The 19,435-nt window shown below is 53.3% G+C and overlaps 1 protein-coding gene across 2 annotated transcripts in view; it reads left to right on the top strand.

Annotated features, from left to right (window-relative positions):
- The window catches only part of ACAT2 (acetyl-CoA acetyltransferase 2), a 33,146-nt gene that overhangs the window by 2,227 nt on the left and 11,484 nt on the right, over nt 1-19,435 (top strand). For both annotated transcript variants that reach the window (XM_076054390.1, XM_076054389.1), the window contains exons 3-7: nt 7,224-7,358; nt 9,769-9,950; nt 12,494-12,611; nt 14,627-14,770; nt 18,628-18,750. In XM_076054390.1, coding sequence (XP_075910505.1) covers nt 7,224-7,358; nt 9,769-9,950; nt 12,494-12,611; nt 14,627-14,770; nt 18,628-18,750 — 702 coding nt within the window. The remainder of the gene's footprint in view (nt 1-7,223; nt 7,359-9,768; nt 9,951-12,493; nt 12,612-14,626; nt 14,771-18,627; nt 18,751-19,435) is intronic.

The following is a 19,435-nucleotide window of genomic DNA, read 5'->3' as shown; positions in this document are numbered from 1 at the left end:
ACCGCCGCCAAGAGCACCACCAGCAGTGATAGCGATGATCTGAACCGGTCCTGGGTTCCCCCCCCCCCCTAGGTCGACTCGGCCTCAAATTTCTGCTTGGTGCGGCGTGTAGTGAACATCGCTAGCACTTGGGGAGACAAAGGCGGTCCTGCCGGGGCGTGGTGGTTCTGGCCACCCACCCCCTCTGTGTGTGCCACAGTGCCTGGGGGCCTTCATCGGCACTGCTGCTGCTGCTTGCTAGCAGCCACTTGCCCTGACAGTCTGTTACACGCTACACAGGGGATGTTTGTCTTTGCCGTGTAACAATGGTGGTGGTTGTGTGTGTGTAGTGGTGGTGGTGGTTGTGTGTGGGTAGTAGTGGTGGTGGTTGTGTGTGTGGTGTGTGTGTAGTGGTGGCTGTGTGTGTGTAGTGGTGGTTGTGTGTGTGTGTAATGGTGGTGGTGGTTGTGTGTGTGGTGTGTGTGTAGTGGTGGTGGTTGTGTGTGTGTGTAGTGGTGGTGGTTGTGTGTGTGTAGTGGTGGTGGTTGTGTGTGGTGGTGGTTGTGTGTGTGTAGTGGTGGTAGTGGTTGTGTGTATGTGTAGTGGTGGTGGTGGTTGTGTGTGTGTAGTGGTGGTGACTGTGTGTGTGGTGTGGTGGTGGTGGTGGTGGTTGTGTGTGTAATGGTGGTGGTGGTTGTGTGTGTGTAGTGTGTGTGTGTAGTGGAGGTGGTTGTGTGTGTGATGTATGTGTAGTGTGTGTGTGTGTGTAGTGGAGGTGGTTGTGTGTAGTGGTGGTGGTTGTGTGTAGTGGTGGTGGTTGTGTAGTGGTGGTGGTTGTGTGTGTGTAGTGGTGGTGGTTGTGTGTGTGTAGTGGTGGTGGTTGTGTGTGTAATGGTGGTGGTTGTGTGTGGTGTGTGTGTAGTGGTGGTTGTGTGTGTGTAGTGGTGGTTGTGTGTGTGTAGTGGTGGTTGTGTGTGTAGTGGTGGTTGTGTGTGTAGTGGTGGTTGTGTGTGTGTAATGGTGGTGGTGGTTGTGTGTGGGTAGTAGTGGTGGTTGTGTGTGTAGTGGTGGTGGTGGTAGTGTGTGTGTAGTGGTGGTTGTGTGTGTGTAGTGGTGGTTGTGTGTGTGGTGTGTGTGTGTGGTGTGTGTGTAGTGGTGGTTGTGTGTGTGTAGTGGTTGTGTGTGTAGTGGTAGTGGTGGTTGTGTGTGTAGTGGTAGTGGTGGTTGTGTGTGTAGTGGTGGTGGTTGTGTGTGTGTGTGGTGGTTGTGTGTGTGTGTAGTGGTGGTTTAAGTCGTAGTTTCGTGGTAATTTTTTGAAGGTGGAGGGGTTCCCAGCCCCTCGCACCCGTCCAGAGCCAGAGCCCCCGGTCAGGACCTCCCCAGAGACCCTGGCTGACAAGAGGAGGTGTTCAGGATGGTTGAGAAAAAGCGACAGGCCCACTGTCATCGGCTACAGAATCCCACATCAGAAAATGAGGAGGCTTACTGCAGCCTTCGCTCGGAGGTTCGGAGAGCCGTGAGGCGCTGCAAGGATGGGTGGTGGTCGCGGGTTGCTGAGGAGATGGAGTCTGCCTCAGTGGCCCGCGATCACAAATCTCTATTTAACTCCATCAAAAAAGTAACCTGCAGCGCCACACCTATTACCATCAGGGGAAAAAACGGTGATTCAATCTCTGACCACCAGGAACAGGTTTGCAGATTTGCTGAGCATTTCTGTGAGGTCCTGGGGGAGGGAAAATCCCTCAGCCAGGAAAACATCGTGGCACAAAGTGAGGATGACCCTGCTGAGGCTGCGGTGCCTCAAATATTGGAAGAAGTCACCCCCTGTGAGTGGCTGGCTGAAGTTCCATCTGTTGAAGTACTGAGGGCGATCCGGAGTCTGAGACCAGGAAAGGCAGTGGGCAGAGATGATCTCCCAATCGAAATGCTGAGGGAGGGTGGAGTTTGTGCACAGACTGCCCTATATGACATCATAACAGTCTGGACCACTGGATGGGTTCCGCAGGATTGGAAGGATGCCCTGGTGGTCCCCCACTTTAAGAAGGGGGACCGCACAGACTGTAACAACTACAGGGGCATCTCACTCCTCAGTGTGTCGGGAAAGGTCCTGGCAAGGATTATTCAACATCGCCTTGCCAGGCACGCTGAGGAGAGGCTTCCGGAGCCCCAATGCGGTTTCAGGAAAGGGCGGTCCTGCACAGATGCCATATTTTATGTCTGCTACAGCAGAGGTGTAGGGAATTCCAGCAAGACCTACATCTCTGCTTTATTGACCTGGTCAAGGCCTATGATACCAGCAATAGGCCTGGGCTCTGGGTTGTTCTTCGTGCTTTTGGAGTACCTGACCCTCTGCTCACGATCATTAAGGACCTTCATGATGGCGAGCGGGCCCGGGTAAAACTACGTGGCCGGGAGTCCGAGCCTTTCCCTGTACACCTTGGGGTGCGACAGGGATGTCCTCTGGCTGCCACATTATTTAACATATATTTCGACCACGTAGTTCGTGAAGCCTTCAATAGCTGTACCGGGGGAATCTCCATATGGTACAGATATAATGGGAGGCTGATCGATGCCCGGATGCGGTCAAGGGATGGCTCCCTATTGCTCAACCACGTTATGTATGCTGATTTTGTAATAGCTGCTCATTCAGAGGAGGAGTTGGAGACGCTGCTGCTGAGACTGGAGCGTGCCACTAAGAGATATGGGGCCTTACCATCAGCCCCACCAAAACCAAGCACCTGTCTGGGTATTTTGTACCATCGGACACTCCACCCCCACAACTCCCAATCGGTGATGGGGCAGTTGTGGAGAGAGTGGAGAGTTTCCCATACCTGGGCAGTGTGCTTATGACTGGCTCCAGTTTAACAGCAGAGGTCTCACTCCGAATCAGTCGAGCGGCAATATCTTTTCATCGGTTGCGTAACGCTGTGTGGAAGCTACCTGGTCTGTCGCTCCGCACTAAGCTTCAGGTCTTCTCGGCCACGGTCATTCCCTCCCTTCTCTACGCTTGCGAAACGTGGACCCCCCTAATGGAACATCTTCGCCGGTTAGAAACATTTAGGCTGGCCTGCCTACGATCCATCCTGGGTTTAACCAGACTGGATTGTGTGAGGAGCTCACAAATCCTTGAAAGATCTGGGCAGGGTCCCATCGGTGAGCTCCTCCGGCAGGCAAGGCTGCGATGGCTGGGTCATGTAGCCCGCATGCCCAGCCACCGCATGCCGAAACAGCTTTTGTTTGGCCGGATTGAGGGGGCTAAGCGGGCGCGGCACGGGCTAGAGAAGAGATGGAGTGATGTGGTACAGGAGGACGTGGAGCTGAGTGGACTTGCCGATGACTGGTACCAGCGGTGTCAAGATCGGCCTCTGTGGAGGAGGCTCGTGAAGGATGCTACTGGGCAGTTGGAGGCAGTCGCCCTCCAACAACAACGGAGGGCGGAGGAGCGACGCTCACAACAGCGAGCGGAGCGCCGGGTGGCTAAAGCACAGCAGGTTGGCACAGTAGGGGGCACAGGTGGTGCATCAGCCAGTCATCTCAGTCAGTCGACCCGTGGCACCTGGGTCTGCCCCGTGACCTCCTGCCAGCGGGCGTTCGACACTTCACGTGGCCTCAGGGTGCACATAGCCTGGCACAAGCGTCGTGGTGACGTCACCGCCACTTAGTGGCGAATGGCGGTTGTTGTTGTAGTGGTGGTGTGTGTGTGTTTAGTGGTGGTGTGTGTGTGTTTAGTGGTGGTGTGTGTGTTTAGTGGTGGTGTGTGTGTGTGTTTGGTGGTGGTTGTGTGTGTGTGTTTAGTGGTGGTTGTGTGTGTGTGTGTTTAGTGGTGGTTGTGTGTGTGTTTAGTGGTGGTTGTGTGTGTGTGTGTTTAGTGGTGGTGTGTGTGTGTGTTTAGTGGTGGTGTGTGTGTGTTTGGTGGTGGTGTGTGTGTGTGTGTTTATTGGTGGTGTGTGTGTGTGTTTAGTGGTGGTTGTGTGTGTGTTTAGTGGTGGTTGTGTGTGTGTTTAGTGGTGGTTGTGTGTGTGTGTTTAGTGGTGGTTGTGTGTGTGTGTTTAGTGGTGGTGTGTGTGTGTGTGTTTAGTGGTGGTGGTGTGTGTGTGTGTTTAGTGGTGGTGTGTGTGTTTAGTGGTGGTGTGTGTGTGTGTTTAGTGGTGGTGTGTGTGTGTTTAGTGGTGGTGTGTGTGTGTTTAGTGGTGGTGTGTGTGTGTGTGTTTAGTGGTGGTGTGTGTGTGTGTGTGTTTAGTGGTGGTGTGTGTGTTTAGTAGTGGTGTGTGTGTGTGTTTAGTGGTGGTGTGTGTGTGTTTAGTGGTGGTGGTGGTGTGTGTGTGTTTAGTGGTGGTGTGTGTGTTTAGTAGTGGTGTGTGTGTGTGTTTAGTGGTGGTGTGTGTGTGTTTAGTGGTGGTGGTGGTGTGTGTGTGTTTAGTGGTGGTGGTGGTTTGTGTGTGTTTAGTGGTGGTGGTGGTTTGTGTGTGTGTAGTGGTGGTGGTGGTTTGTGTGTGTGTAGTGGTGGTGGTGGTTGTGTGTGTGTAGTGGTGGTGGTGGTTGTGTGTGTGTAGTAGTGGTGGTTGTGTGTGTAGTAGTGGTGGTGGTGGTTGTGTGTGTAGTAGTGGTGGTGGTGGTTGTGTTTGTAGTAGTGGTGGTGGTGGTTGTGTGTGTAGTAGTGGTGGTTGTGTGTGTGGTGGTGGTGGTGGTTGTGTTTGTGTAGTGGTGGTGGTGGTTGTGTTTGTGTAGTGGTGGTGGTGGTGGTTGTGTTTGTGTAGTGGTGGTGGTGGTTGTGTGTGTAGTGGTGGTGGTGGTTGTGTGTGTAGTGGTGGTGGTGGTTGTGTGTGTAGTGGTGGTGGTGGTTGTGTGTGTAGTGGTGGTGGTGGTTGTGTGTGTAGTGGTGGTGGTGGTTTGTGTGTGTGTGTAGTGGTGGTGGTTTGTGTGTGTGTGTGTGTAGTGGTGGTGGTGGTTGTGTGTGTGTAGTGGTGGTGGTGGTTGTGTGTGTGTAGTGGTGGTTGTGTGTGTAGTGGTGGTGGTGGTTGTGTGTGTAGTGGTGGTGGTGGTTGTGTGTGTAGTAGTGGTGGTGGTGGTTGTGTGTGTAGTAGTGGTGGTGGTGGTTGTGTGTGTAGTAGTGGTGGTGGTGGTTGTGTGTGTAGTGGTGGTGGTGGTTGTGTGTGTGTGGTGGTGGTGGTTGTGTGTGTGTAGTGGTGGTGGTTGTGTGTGTGTAGTGGTGGTGGTTGTGTGTGTGTAGTGGTGGTGGTTGTGTGTGTGTAGTGGTGGTGGTTGTGTGTGTGTAGTGGTGGTGGTGGTGGTTTTGTGTGTGTAGTGGTGGTTGTGTGTGTGTAGTGGTGGTGGTGGTTGTGTGTGTGTAGTGGTGGTGGTTGTGTGTGTGTGTGTAGTGGTGGTGGTGGTTTGTGTGTGTGTGTGTAGTGGTGGTGGTTTGTGTGTGTGTGTAGTGGTGGTGGTTTGTGTGTGTGTGTAGTGGTGGTGGTAGTTTTTGTGTGTGTAGTGGTGGTGGTGATTTGTGTGTGTAGTGGTGGTGGTGGTTTGTGTGTGTGTAGTGGTGGTGGTGGTTTGTGTGTGTGTGTAGTGGTGGTAGTTTGTGTGTGTGTGTAGTGGTGGTGGTAGTTTTGTGTGATGGAGCAGTCAGTTGTGGAGAGAGTGGAGAGTTTTCCATACCTGGGCAGTGTGTTCATGACCGGCTCCAGTTTGACAGCAGAGTTCTCACTCAATCAGTCGAGCGGCATTATCTTTGAATTGGTTGCGTAACGCTGTGTGGAAGCTACCTGGTTTGTCGCTCCACACGAAGCTTCAGGTCTTCTCAGCCACGGCCATTCCTTCCCTTCTTTACGCTTGCGAAACATGGATTCCCCTAATGGAACGTATTCGCCGGTTAGAAACATTTAGGCTGGCATGCCTACGATCCATCCTGGGTTTAACCTGCAGGCTGGATTGTGTGAGGAGCTCACAAATTCTTGAGATATCTGGACAAAGTCCCATCGGTGAGCTCCTCCGGCAGGCAAGGCTGCGTTGGCTGGGTCATGTAGCCCGCATGCCCAGCCACCGCATGCCGAAACAGCTTTTGTTCGGCCGGATCGAGGGGGCTAAACGGGCACGGCACGGGCTGGAGAAGAGATGGAGTGATGTGGTACAGGAGGACGTGGAGCTTAGTGGACTTGCCGATGACTGGTACCAACGGTGTCAAGATCAGCCTCTGCGGAGGAGGCTCGTAATGGACGCTACTGGGCAGTTGGAGGTAGTCGCCCTCCAACAACAACGGAGGGCGGAGGAGCGACGCTCACAACAACGAGCGGAGCGCCGGGTGGCTAAAACACAGCAAGTTTGCACAGTAGGGGGCACAGGTGGTGCATCATCTCAGTCATCTCAGTCAGTCGACCCATGGCACCTTCTGGGGCTGTCCCGTGACCTCCTCCCAGCGGGCGTTCGACACTTCACGTGGCCTCAACGTGCACATAGCCTGGCACAAACGTCGTGGTGACGTCACCGCCACTTAGTGGCGAGTGGCGGTTGTTGTAACGGTGGTGGTTGTGATGGTTGTGGTTGTTTGTAACGGTGGTTGTGGTTGTATGTGTATTAATGATAATTGTGGTGATGGTGGTTGTATGTGTAGCGGTGGTTGTGGTAGTTGTGTGTGTGTGTAACCGTGGTGGTGGTTGTGTGTGTGTGCATTGATGATAGTTGTGGTGGTGGTTATGTGTGTATTGACGATAGTTGTGTGTGTGTAACCATGGTGGTGGTTGTGTGTGCGTATTACCGTGGTGGTTGTTGTTGTGGTGGTTGTGTGTATCTGTAATAGTTGTGGTTGTGAGTGTATTGATGATAGTTGTGGAAGTTGTGTGTGTGTTACCGTGGTGGTGGTGGTGGTGGTTGTTGTTGTGGTGGTTGTGTGTGTATTGATGATAGTTGCGTGTGTAACCGTGGTGGTGGTTGTTGTTGTGGTGGTTGTGTGTGTGTGTAACCGTGGTGGTTGTGTGTGTGTGTGTAACCGTGGTGTGTGTAACCGTTGTGGTGGTTGTTGTGGTGGTTGTGTGTGTCTGTAATAGTTGTGGTTGTGAGTGTATTGATGATAGTTGTGGTAATTGTGTGTGTGTGTGTGGTGGTTGTTGTTGTTGTGGTGGTTTTGTGTGTGTAACCGTGGTGGTGGTGGTGGTTGTTGTTGTGGTGGTTTTGTGTGTGTAACTGTGGTGGTGGTGGTTGTTGTTGTGGTGGTTATGTGTAATAGTTGTGGTTGTGTGTGGTTGCAGGTTCTCTCAATGGGAGTCTGTCCACAATCCCTGCCCACTCTCTGGGCGCCGTGGTGCTGAAGGAGGCTTTGTCCCGTGCCTCCATGTCCGCGAACGACGTGGGGGAGGTGATCCTGGGACAGGTACTCACAGCTGGTAAGAGACAGACGCACACACACACCCAACTCACTCACACACTCGCTCACTCACACACTCACACACTCACTCACACACTCGCTCACCCACACACACTCGCTCACTCACACACTCGCTCACCCACTCACACACACCCAACTCACTCACACACTCGCTCACTCACACACTCACACACTCGCTCACCCATACACACTCGCTCACTCACACACTCGCTCACCCATACACACTCGCTCACTCACACACTCGCTCACCCACTCACACACACCCAACTCACTGTCACACACTCGCTCACACACTCGCTGACACACACACTCACACACACCCAACTCACTCGCTCGCTCACTCACACACACACCCAATTCACTGTCACACACTCGCTCACTCACTCTCTCCTACACTCACACACACACACCCTACTCACTGTCACACACTCGCTCACTCACTCTCTCATACACTCAAACACTCACACCCTACTCACTGTCACTCACCCACCCACTCGCCCACTCACTCACACACTCGCTCACCCACACACACTCGCTCACTCACACACTCGCTCACCCACTCACACACACCCAACTCACTGTCACACACTCGCTCACAGACTCGCTCACTCGCTCACACACTCACACACACCCAACTCACTCGCTCGCTCACTCACACACACACCCTACTCACTGTCACACACTCGCTCACTCGCTCACACACTCACACACACCCAACTCGCTCGCTCACTCAAACACACACCCTACTCACTGTTAAACAATCACTCACACACTCGTTCACTCACTCGCTCACTCAAACACTCACCCACTCACTCGCACACACAACTTACTCACTGTCACTCACTCGCTCACTCACTCGCTCACCCACCCACTCGCTCACGCACTCACACACTCACTCGCACAAACACCCAATTCACTGTCACTCGCTCGCTCACTCACTCACTCGCTCACACACTCGCTCACTCTCTCACACACTCAAACACTCACACACTCTCTCACACACTCAAACACTCACACACTCTCTCACACACTCAAACACTCACACACTCTCTCACACACTCAAACACTCACACACTCGCTCACACACTCACTCGCACACACACCCAATTCACTGTCACTCACTCGCTCACTCACTCGCTCACACACTCACTCTCTCACACACTCAAACACTCACACACACACAACTCACTCAAACACTCACCCACTCACTCGCACACACACCCAACTCACTGTTACACACTCGCTCACTCACTCGCTCACCCACTCACTCGCTCACTCAAACACTCACCCACTCACTTGCACACACACACCCAACTCACTCACACACTCGCTCACTCCCTCGCTCACCCACACACTCGCTCGCACTCACACACTCAAAGACTCACACACTCACTCGCTCACACACTCGCTCACACACTCACCCACTCTCACACACTCACTCGCTCACACATTCGTTCACTCGCTCACATACTCGCTCACTCACTCGCTCACACACCCACTCTCACACACTCACTCACTCACACACACACCCAACTCACTGTCACACACTCGCTCGCTCACTCGCTCACACACCCGTTCACTCGCTCACACACTCGTTCACTCGCTCACACACTCGCTCACTCACATACTCGCTCACACACTCACCCACTCTCACTCACCCACTCTCACTCACTCACACACACACCCAACTCACTTTCACACACTCGCTCACACACTCACTCACTCTCTCACACACTCAAACACTCACCCACTCACTCGCACACACACCCAACTCACTGTCACACACTCGCTCGCTCACACACTCGTTCACTTGCTCACACACTCGCTCACTCACACACTCGCTCACACACTCACCCACTCTCACTCACCCACTCTCCCTCATTCACACACACACCCAACTCACTGTCACACACTCGCTCATACACTCAAACACTCGCTCGCTCACACAATCACCCACTCACACACTCACTAATCCCTCGCTAGCCCACTCGCTCACCCACTCGCTCACTCACTCGCTCGCTCACTCGCTCGCTCACTCACCTACTTACTCCCTGTCTCACCCTTTCTCCCCACGTGTCTCTCCGTGTCTCTCCCTGTCTCTCCGTGTGTCTCCCTGTCTCACTGTCTCCTCCCCGTCTGTGTCTGTCTCTCCGTCTCTGTCTCCCTGCGTGCCTCCCTGTCTCACTCTCTCTCTCTCCGTGTGTCTCTCTGTCTCACTCTCTCTCTCCGTGTGTCTCCCTGTCTCTCTCTCTCTCCGTGTGTCTCCCTGTCTCTCTCTCTCTTTCCGTGTGTCTCCCTGTCTCGCTCTCTCTCTCTCTCTCCGTGTGTCTCCCTGTCTCTCTCTCCGTGTGTCTCCCTGTCTCACTCTCACTCTCTCCGTGTGTCTCCCTGTCTCCCTGTGTCTTCAGGCCAGGGACAGAACCCGGCTAGGCGTGCGTCTCTGTCCGCGGGTCTCCCTGTCTCCGTCCCCGCGTGCGGACTCAACATGTTGTGCGGCTCCGGTCTCCGCGCCGTCTGCCTGGGTGCCCAGGCCGTGAGGCAGCGGGACGTGGATATCGTGCTGGCCGGGGGACAGGAGAGCATGAGCCAGGTGGCTGTCTCCACGTGTGTGTGTCTCCGCGTGTGTGTCTCTCAACGTGTGTGTGTCTCCACGTGTGTGTGTCTCCACGCGTGTGTGTCTCCGCGTGTGTGTGTCTCCACGTGTGTGTGTCTCCGCGTGTGTGTCTCTCAACGTGTGTGTGTCTCCACGTGTGTGTGTCTCCACGCGTGTGTGTCTCCACGCGTGTGTGTCTCCGCGTGTGTGTGTCTCCACGTGTGTGTGTCTCCGCGTGTGTGTCTCTCAACGTGTGTGTGTCTCCACGCGTGTGTGTCTCCGCGTGTGTGTCTCCGCGTGTGTGTGTCTCCGCGTGTGTGTCTCTCAACGTGTGTGTGTCTCCACGTGTGTGTGTCTCCACGCGTGTGTGTCTCCGCGTGTGTGTCTCCGCATGTGTGTGTCTCCGCGTGTGTCTCTCCGTGTGTGTCTCTCCGCGTGTGTCTCTCCGCGTGTGTCTCCGCGTGTGTCTCTGCGTGTGTCTCCGCGTGTGTCTCTGCGTGTGTCTCCACGTGTCTCCGTGTGTGTCTCCGCGTGTGTCTCCACGTGTGTCTCCGCGTGTGTGTCTCCGCGTGTCTCCGCGTGTGTCTCCGCGTGTGTGTCTCCGTGTGTCTTCGCGTGTCTCCGCGTGTGTCTCCACGTGTCTCCACGTGTGTCTCCACGTGTGTCTCCACGTGTGTCTCCACGTGTCTCCACGTGTGTCTCCACGTGTGGCTTAGTGTGTGTCTCTGCGTGTGTCTCTGCGTGTGTCTCTGCGTGTGTCTCTGTGTGTGTCTTCTTGTATGTCTCCAAGCGTGGCTTTGTGTGTGTCTCGATGTGTCTCCATGTGTCTCTGCGCGTGTCTCCGCGCCTGTGTGTGTGTCTCCCCGGGGTAACGTGTGTGTGTGTCACCCCGGGGTAACGTGTGTGTGTCTCCCCGGGGTAACGTGTGTGTGTCTCCCCGGGGTAACGTGTGTGTGTCTCCCCGGGGTAACGTGTGTGTGTGTGTGTCTCCCCGGGGTGACGTGTGTGTGTCTCCCCGGGGTAACGTGTGTGTGTGTGTGTGTGTCTCCCCGGGGTGACGTGTGTGTGTCTCCCCGGGGTAACGTGTGTGTGTGTGTGTCTCCCCGGGGTAACGTGTGTGTGTGTCTCCCCGGGGTAACGTGTGTGTGTGTGTGTCCCCGGGGTAACGTGTGTGTGTCTCCCCGGAGTAACATGTGTGTGTGTGTGTCTCCCCGGGGTAACGTGTGTGTGTGTGTCTCCCGGGATAACGTGTGTGTGTGTGTGTGTGTCTCCCCGGGGTAACGTGTGTGTGTCTCCCCGGAGTAACATGTGTGTGTGTGTGTCTCCCCGGGGTAACGTGTGTGTGTATGTCTCCCCGGGGTAACATGTGTGTGTGTCTCCCCGGGGTAACGTGTGTGTGTGTGTGTCTCCCCGGGGTAACGTGTGTGTGTGTGTGTCTCCCGGGGTAACGTGTGTGTGTGTGTGTGTGTCTCCCCGGGGTAACGTGTGTGTGTGTGTGTGTCTCCCGGGGTAACGTGTGTGTGTGTGTGTGTCTGTCCGGGGTAACGTGTGTGTGTGTCTGTCCGGGGTAACGTGTGTGTGTGTCTGTCCGGGGTAACGTGTGTGTGTGTGTGTCTGTCCGGGGTAACGTGTGTGTGTGTGTGTGTCTCCCCGGGGTAACGTGTGTGTGTGTGTCTCCCCGGGGTAACGTGTGTGTGTGTGTGTCTCCCCGGGGTAACGTGTGTGTGTGTCTCCCCGGGGTAACGTGTGTGTGTGTGTCTCCCCGGGGTAACGTGTGTGTGTGTGTGTGTCTCCCCGGGGTAACGTGTGTGTGTGTGTGTGTCTCCCCGGGGTAACGTGTGTGTGTGTGTGTGTCTCCCCGGGGTAACGTGTGTGTGTGTGTCTCCCCGGGGTAACGTGTGTGTGTGTGTCTCCCCGGGGTAACGTGTGTGTGTGTCTCCCCGGGGTAACGTGTGTGTGTGTGTGTCTCCCCGGGGTAACGTGTGTGTGTGTGTGTGTGTGTCTCCCCGGGGTAACGTGTGTGTGTGTGTGTGTGTCTCCCCGGGGTAACGTGTGTGTGTGTGTGTCTCCCCGGGGTAACGTGTGTGTGTGTGTGTGTCTCCCCGGGGTAACGTGTGTGTGTGTGTGTGTCTCCCCGGGGTAACGTGTGTGTGTCTCCCCAGGGTAACGTGTGTGTGTGTGTGTGTGTCTCCCCGGGGTAACGTGTGTGTGTGTGTGTCTCCCCGGGGTAACGTGTGTGTGTGTCTCCCCGGGGTAACGTGTGTGTGTGTCTCCCCGGGGTAACGTGTGTGTGTGTGTGTCTCCCCGGGGTAACGTGTGTGTGTGTCTCCCCGGGGTAACGTGTGTGTGTGTGTGTCTCCCCGGGGTAACGTGTGTGTGTGTGTGTGTCTCCCCGGGGTAGTGTGTGTGTGTGTCTCCCCGGGGTAACGTGTGTGTGTGTCTCCCCGGGGTAACGTGTGTGTGTGTGTGTGTGTCTCCCCGGGGTAACGTGTGTGTGTGTGTGTCTCCCCGGGGTAACGTGTGTGTGTGTCTCCCCGTAGGCACCCCACGCTGTGTACGTGAGGGCGGGGGTGAAGATGGGCGACGCCACGATGGTTGACACCATGACACACGATGGCCTCATAGACTCCACCCTGCACTACCATATGGGAGTGACCGGTACCACCAACACCACCAACACCACCACCACCAGACAACCACCACCACCAGATAACCACCACCACCTCCAGACAACCACCACCACCAGATAACCACCACCACCAACACCACCACCACCAGATAACCACCACCACCACCAGACAACCACCACCACCAGATAACCACCAACACCAACACCACCACCACCACCAGACAACCACCACCACCAGATAACCACCACCACCAACATCACCACCACCAGACAAACACCACCACCACCAGACAACCACCACCACCACCAGACAACCACCACCAGACAACCACCACCAGACAACCACCACCAGACAACCACCACCATCAGAAAACCAACACCACCAGATAACCACCACCACCACCAGACAACCACCACCACCAGATAACCACCACCACCAACACCACCACCAGACAACCACCACCACCAGATAACCACCACCACCAGATAACCACCACCACCAACATCACCACCACCAGACAACCACCACCACCAGACAACCACCACCAGACAACCACCACCAGACAACCACCACCATCAGATAACCACCACCACCAGACAACCACCACCAAACAACCACCACCACCAGACAACCACCACCACCACCAGACAACCACCACCAAACAACCACCACCACCAGATAACCACCACCAACACCACCACCACCACCAGACAACCACCACCACCAACACCACCACCACCAGACAACCACCACCACCACCACCAGACAACCACCAGCCTACCACTACTACCACCACCACCAGACAACCACCACCACCAGACAACCACCACCACCAGACAACCACCACCACCACTACTACCACCACCAGACAACAGCTACCAGCAGACAAAGACAAAGATCCCCCGCGTGTAGCCTGCAACAGACTGATACGGCACACAGAGACACGGAGACACGGACACACAGAGCTCCACATTAAAGACAGATCCCCCGCGTGGCCTGTAATAGGCTGTTGGGGCAAGCGCTGTTAGTAGCGAGTAGCAGCAGCTATGAAGGCTACCGGCAATCTGGTCCACGAGGGGGTGGGTGGCCAGCACCACGCCCGGCCGTCTTTGTCTCCCTCGGTGCTAGCGGTGTTTACCACACTACACCGCCACACCAGGTACTCATTTTGAGGCTGAGTCGACCTAGGGGAGGAGGCCCGGGACCGCTGCAGATTATCACCACCACCACCGGTTTTGTTGGTGGCCTCGAGCGGGAATCGATCTCGGGTCTCTGCTGGGATCGTAGCGCAGCGTGGCGCTAACCGCTGCGCCACCGCTCACCGCTACCAGATAACCACCATAACCACCACTAACAACAACAACAACCGCCATTCGCCACTGAGTGACGGTGACGTCACCACTTCGCCTGTGCCAGGCCAGGTGCACGTTAAAGCCACGTGAAGTGTCAAACGCCTGCTGGCAGGAGGTCACGGGACAGACCCAGCAGGTGCCATGGCTTGACTGCTGTGCCAGGCTAGGTGCATGAGGAGGTCACGGGACAGACCCAGCAGGTGCCATGGCTTGACTGCTGTGCCAGGCTAGGTGCATGAGGAGGTCACGGGACAGACCCAGCAGGTGCCATGGCTTGACTGCTGTGCCAGGCTAGGTGCATGAGGAGGTCACGGGACAGACCCAGCAGGTGCCACGGGTCGACTGACTGAGATGACTGGCTGATGCACCACCTGTGCCCCCTACTGTGCCAACCTGCTGTGCTTCAGCCACCCGGCGCTCCGCTCGTTGTTCTGAGCGTCGCTCCTCCGCCCTCCGTTGTTGTTGGAGGGTGACTGCCTCCAACTGCCCAGTAGCATCCTTCACAAGCGTCCTCCACAGAGGCCGATCTTGACACCGCTGGTACCGGTCATCGGCAAGTCCACTCAGCTCCACGTCCTCCTGTACCGCATCACTCCACACGCAGCAGGACTCTTGTCTCTCTCACCCCGTGTGTGTCTCTCTCTCTCTCACCCCGTGTGTCTCTGTGTGTCTGCGTGTTGCGTCCGTGTAGCGGAGAACGTGGCTAAGCAGTTCTCGGTGTCTCGCCGTGACCAGGACGACTTCGCGGTGCTGTCCCAGGCGCGCACCGCGGCCGCCGTGCAAGCCGGAGCCTTCGCGCGGGAGATCGCTCCCGTGTCTGTCGTCACACGCAAGGGTGAGACGCGCAGACACGCGGAGACACGGAGACACGGAGACACGCGGACACACGGAGACACGCAAACACGCAGACGCGGAGACACGCAGACAGGCAGACACGCGGACACACGGAGACACGCAGACACGGAGGCAGGGAGACACGCAAACACACGCAGACACGCAGACACGGAGACACGGAGACACATAGACACGCAGAGACACGCAGAGACACGCAGACACGCGGACACGCGGACACACGCAGAAACGCAGACACGCGGAGACACACGCAGACACGGAGACACGCAAACACACGCAGACACGCAGACACGGAGACACGGAGACACGCAGACATGGACACACGGAGACACGCAGACACGCGGATACAGAGACACGCGGACACGGAGACACGCGGACACAACCGTGGCTAATCGGAGGTGTGGGGGTAAGGACAGCAAACTAAACAACAACAACAAGGAGCAGCTCTAAAGAGATGAGTTTGTCAATCGAGGTGATGGTTTGAAAGTTGCATTGCACTCCCTTTAAGAGTGTGCTCCTAATCTCAGCTTGTTACCTGTATAAAACACACCGGGGAGCCAGAAATCTTTCGGATTGAGAGGGGGTCAAATACTTATTTCCCTCATTAAAATGCAAATCAATTTATAACATTTTTGACATGCGTTTTTCTGGATTTTTGTTGTTGTTATTCTGTCTCTCAGTGTTCAAATAAACCTACCATTAAAATTATAGACTGATCATTTCTTTGTCAGTGGGCAAACGTACTAAATCAGCAGGGGATCAAATACTTTTTTCCCTCACTGTATAGTGTAGTGTATATTGAGTGTATATGAGTGTAGTGTTTAGTGTAGTATAGTGTAGTGTATAGTGTAGTGTTTAATTAGTGTATTATAGTGTAGTGTGTAATGAGTGTATATTAGTGTAGTGTATAGTGCAGTGTGTAATGTATAGTGTAGTGTGTAATGTATTGTGTAGTGTGTAATGTATAGTGTAGTGTGTAATGAGTGTATGTTTAGTGTAGTATAGTGTAGTGTTTATAGTGTAGTGTGTAGTGTATATTGAGTGTATATTAGTGTAGTGTTTAGTGTAGTATAGTGTAGTGTGTAATGAGTGTATATTAGTGTAGTGTATAGTGTAGTGTGTAGTGTATATTGAGTGTATATTAGTGCAGTGTTTAGTGTAGTATAGTGTAGTGTATAGTGTTGTGTGTAGTATATAGTGTAGTGTATATTAGTGTAGTGTTTAGTGTAGTGTTTAGTATAGTGTAGTGTGTGTATTGTAGTACAGTAAACACCTTGGATTGCGAGTAACTTGGTCTGCCAGTGTGTAATTCAATATTAATTTGATAAACGAGCGAGGGTCTTAGCAATACGAGCAGCAGTTCACGTGTAGACACGCTTTGTACTGCCGAGCGTCACGTGATCACAACCGATATAGGAGCGCTTTGGATAACAAACGAGTTTGCGGAACGAATTATGGCTCGCAATCCAAGGTTTTACTGTACAGTGTATAGTAGTGTGTAGTGCATCACGTAGTGCAGGGGTCGGGAACCTTTTTGGCTGAGAGAGCCATGAAAGCCACATATTTTCAAATAAATTTCCGTGAGAGCCATATAATATTTTTTTACACTGAATACAACGAAATGCGTGTATTTTTAACTAAGACCACCAATTTTAGAATTTTACAAGTCTCTGAATGTATCCTTTTTAATAACGTTGTTATACCAACAACCAATAATAAATCAAATACTTCTTACCATTAATGCGACTTCTGGTGCTGCATGGTTTTGCTGATGGCTTTGTAGTCTGGTTGATACGTGGTAAGGTTAAGCTTCATGCAGGCGTTGAGGCTTTCATCCGTTAAACGGGATCGTAGGTGAGAACGACTGCTCACATGAATACGTAGAACCAAACATGGTCAATACAGCAATACTCACACGCTGCAGTGTGTGGTATGTGACAGGAAGCGCGTTCCATGTTTTGACAATCAGCTGGTCTGCGGGTTGAAGTTTTTTCATTTCTGTCCACTTGTGTTTGCTCGCCAGCTCTGCTTGCTGTCGTTCAAGTCTTTCCAAATCTTCATTCAGTGACTTGAACTTATTCACCCACATGTCTGAGGCCTTCAGGTCAGCAACTTCCAGCTCAAAATCTCTGATGGAGACACCAGGGATGTAACTCAGGTCGGCTTTGTCCACTGCACATTCGTGTGGATGAGTGATGAACTTGAAAAGACGAGTGTGCTCACGAAATTCTCCAAAGCGTGCTTTGATTGACTGCTGGAGATCAGATGTGAGGCCAGCTAGCTGCTGGAGATAAAATGTTGAACGGGGTCACTTGCTGTACACGCATCTTTAAATTCTCTCAGTTTTTCAAAGTGCAGTAAACGACCTGTTTCAATATCCACGATGAAGAGTTCCAGCTTGTTTTCAAATGCAAACACTGCTTGTTGAAGGGATGACTGTATTTCCAATGCCTTGCATTTTCACATTGAGCTGGTTCAGATGTCCAGTCACGTCCACAAGATAGTAAAACTTCAGGAGTCACTCAGTGTTAGCTAGCTCAGGATGCTCGACATCTTTCATTTCAATTAAAGTCCGGATTTCATGTTGACGAAAAAGCGCTACAAATCCTCTGTTTTTCCCCACCATACACGGAGCACCATCAGTACACACCGAAATAAGCTAATCCATCGGTAGATTTTTTTCTTTAGCGAACTCAATGACAGACTTGAATAAATCCTCCCCTCTTGTTGACCCTTTCATTGGAAAAACAGCAATAATTTCCTCACGCAGTGTGTCACCGGCAGCATACCTTGCAATCACACTGAACTAGGATAAATGATTTACGTCTGTTGATTCATTCAAAGCGAGGGAAAAGTATGGCGCTGCATTTATGTCCTTCACTTGTGTTTCCTCCACTTGATTTGCCATCATTATGGTACGATCGTGAACAGTTTTTGCTGACAGAGGCATGTCTTTTATTCGTTTGATTATCTTGTCTTTATCCGAAAAGTCATCAAAAAGTTCGTTGGCCACATCAAGCATGAATGTTTTGGCATACTCGCCATCTGTGAATGGCTTTCCGTTCCTCACAATTGCTAAAGAACCAGCAAAGCTAGCCGAATTGCTGCTGACTAGCTTGCACTCTGGACAGTAGCTCTTGGCATGCCTTCTTTCTGCTGTCCCCCGCTGAATATTTCGATGCAAATGTAGCATGGCGTGTGTCGAAGTGCCGCTTTATATTTGACCGTTTCGTCGATGAAATTTTATCATTGCATATTAGACACACTGCAAAACCTACTCTCTCCACAAAGGCGAATTCTTCTGTCCATTCGTGCTGAAATGTGGGGTACTCCTCATCTTTTTCCTTTTCGCCATCTTCTTCATCAAAAGGGTTTGCTCTGCATATATTAGCTACCGCATTATCCAATAAAAATAGAGTTTTGGTGTCGGACAGCTGGGATTGGCTGAGCCACCTGAAACCCTGAGCAGGAGCGGTAGAAAATTGATGGATGGATTAAAATGCATGAGAATGTTTAATATTTTAAACGTTATTTTTAACACTGTGATTTCTGTAATGTTTTACTTTAATGTCAGCGGAATTATTCATTACTTATCATGTTAAGAAATGTCAGCTAAGATTCATTTGCGAGCCAGATGCAGTCATCAAAAGAGCCACATCTGGCTCGCGAGCCATAGGTTGCCGACCCCTGACGTAGTGCATAGTGTAGTCTAGCAGAATGTGTATTGTAGTGTATAGTGGAGTGTGTTTCTCTGTCTCTCTGTGAGTGTCTGTGTCTCTCTCTGTCTCCCCCGTGCATGTCCGTGTGTGTCTGTCTGTCTGTTTCTCTGTGCGTGTCTAGGGGATGTTGTCGTCTCTCAGGATGAGTTTCCACGGCCTGGGACGACCGTTGAGAGTCTGGCACGACTCAAACCGTGCTTCGTCACGGACGGATCCGGCACCGTGACTGCCGGGAACTCATCCGGTACAAGAGAGACACGGGGAGGGAGAGAGAGAGACACGGGGAGGGAGAGAGAGAGACACGGGGAGAGAGAGAGAGAGACACGGGGAGAGAGAGACACGGGGAGAGAGAGAGAGAGACCCGGGGAGAGAGAGACACGGGGAGAGAGAGACACGGGGAGAGAGACACGGGGAGCGAGAGAGACACACACGGGGAGAGAGAGAGGGACACACGGGGAGAGAGAGAGAGACACGGGGAGAGAGAGAGAGACACGGGGAGAGAGAGAGAGACACGGGGAGAGAGAAAGACACGGGGATAGAGAGAGACACGGGGAGAGAGAGAGACACGGGGAGAGAGAGAGACACGAGGAGAGCGAGAGAGAGACACAGGGAGAGAGACACGGGGAGAGAGAGAGAGACACGGGGAGAGAGAGAGACACGGGGATAGAGAGAGACACGGGGAGAGAGAGAGAGACACGGGGAGAGAGAGACACGAGGAGAGAGAGAGAGAGACACGGGGAGAGAGAGAGAGACACGGGGAGAGAGAGAGACACGGGGAGAGAGAGACACGGGGAGAGAGACACGGGGAGCGAGAGAGAGAGACACACGGGGAGAGAGAGAGAGACACACACGGGGAGAGAGAGAGAGAGACACGGGGAGAGAGAGAGAGACACGGGGAGAGAGAAAGACACGGGGATAGAGAGAGACAC

The sequence above is a fragment of the Petromyzon marinus genome, chromosome 66 (assembly GCF_048934315.1).
Source record: "Petromyzon marinus isolate PM22_M1 ecotype Great Lakes invasive population chromosome 66, UKy_Petmar_22M1.pri1.0, whole genome shotgun sequence".
Classification (NCBI taxonomy): Eukaryota; Metazoa; Chordata; class Hyperoartia; order Petromyzontiformes; family Petromyzontidae; genus Petromyzon; species Petromyzon marinus.
The sequence above is the reverse complement of the archived record's forward strand: the minus strand, read 5'-3'. Positions and strand labels throughout refer to the sequence as shown.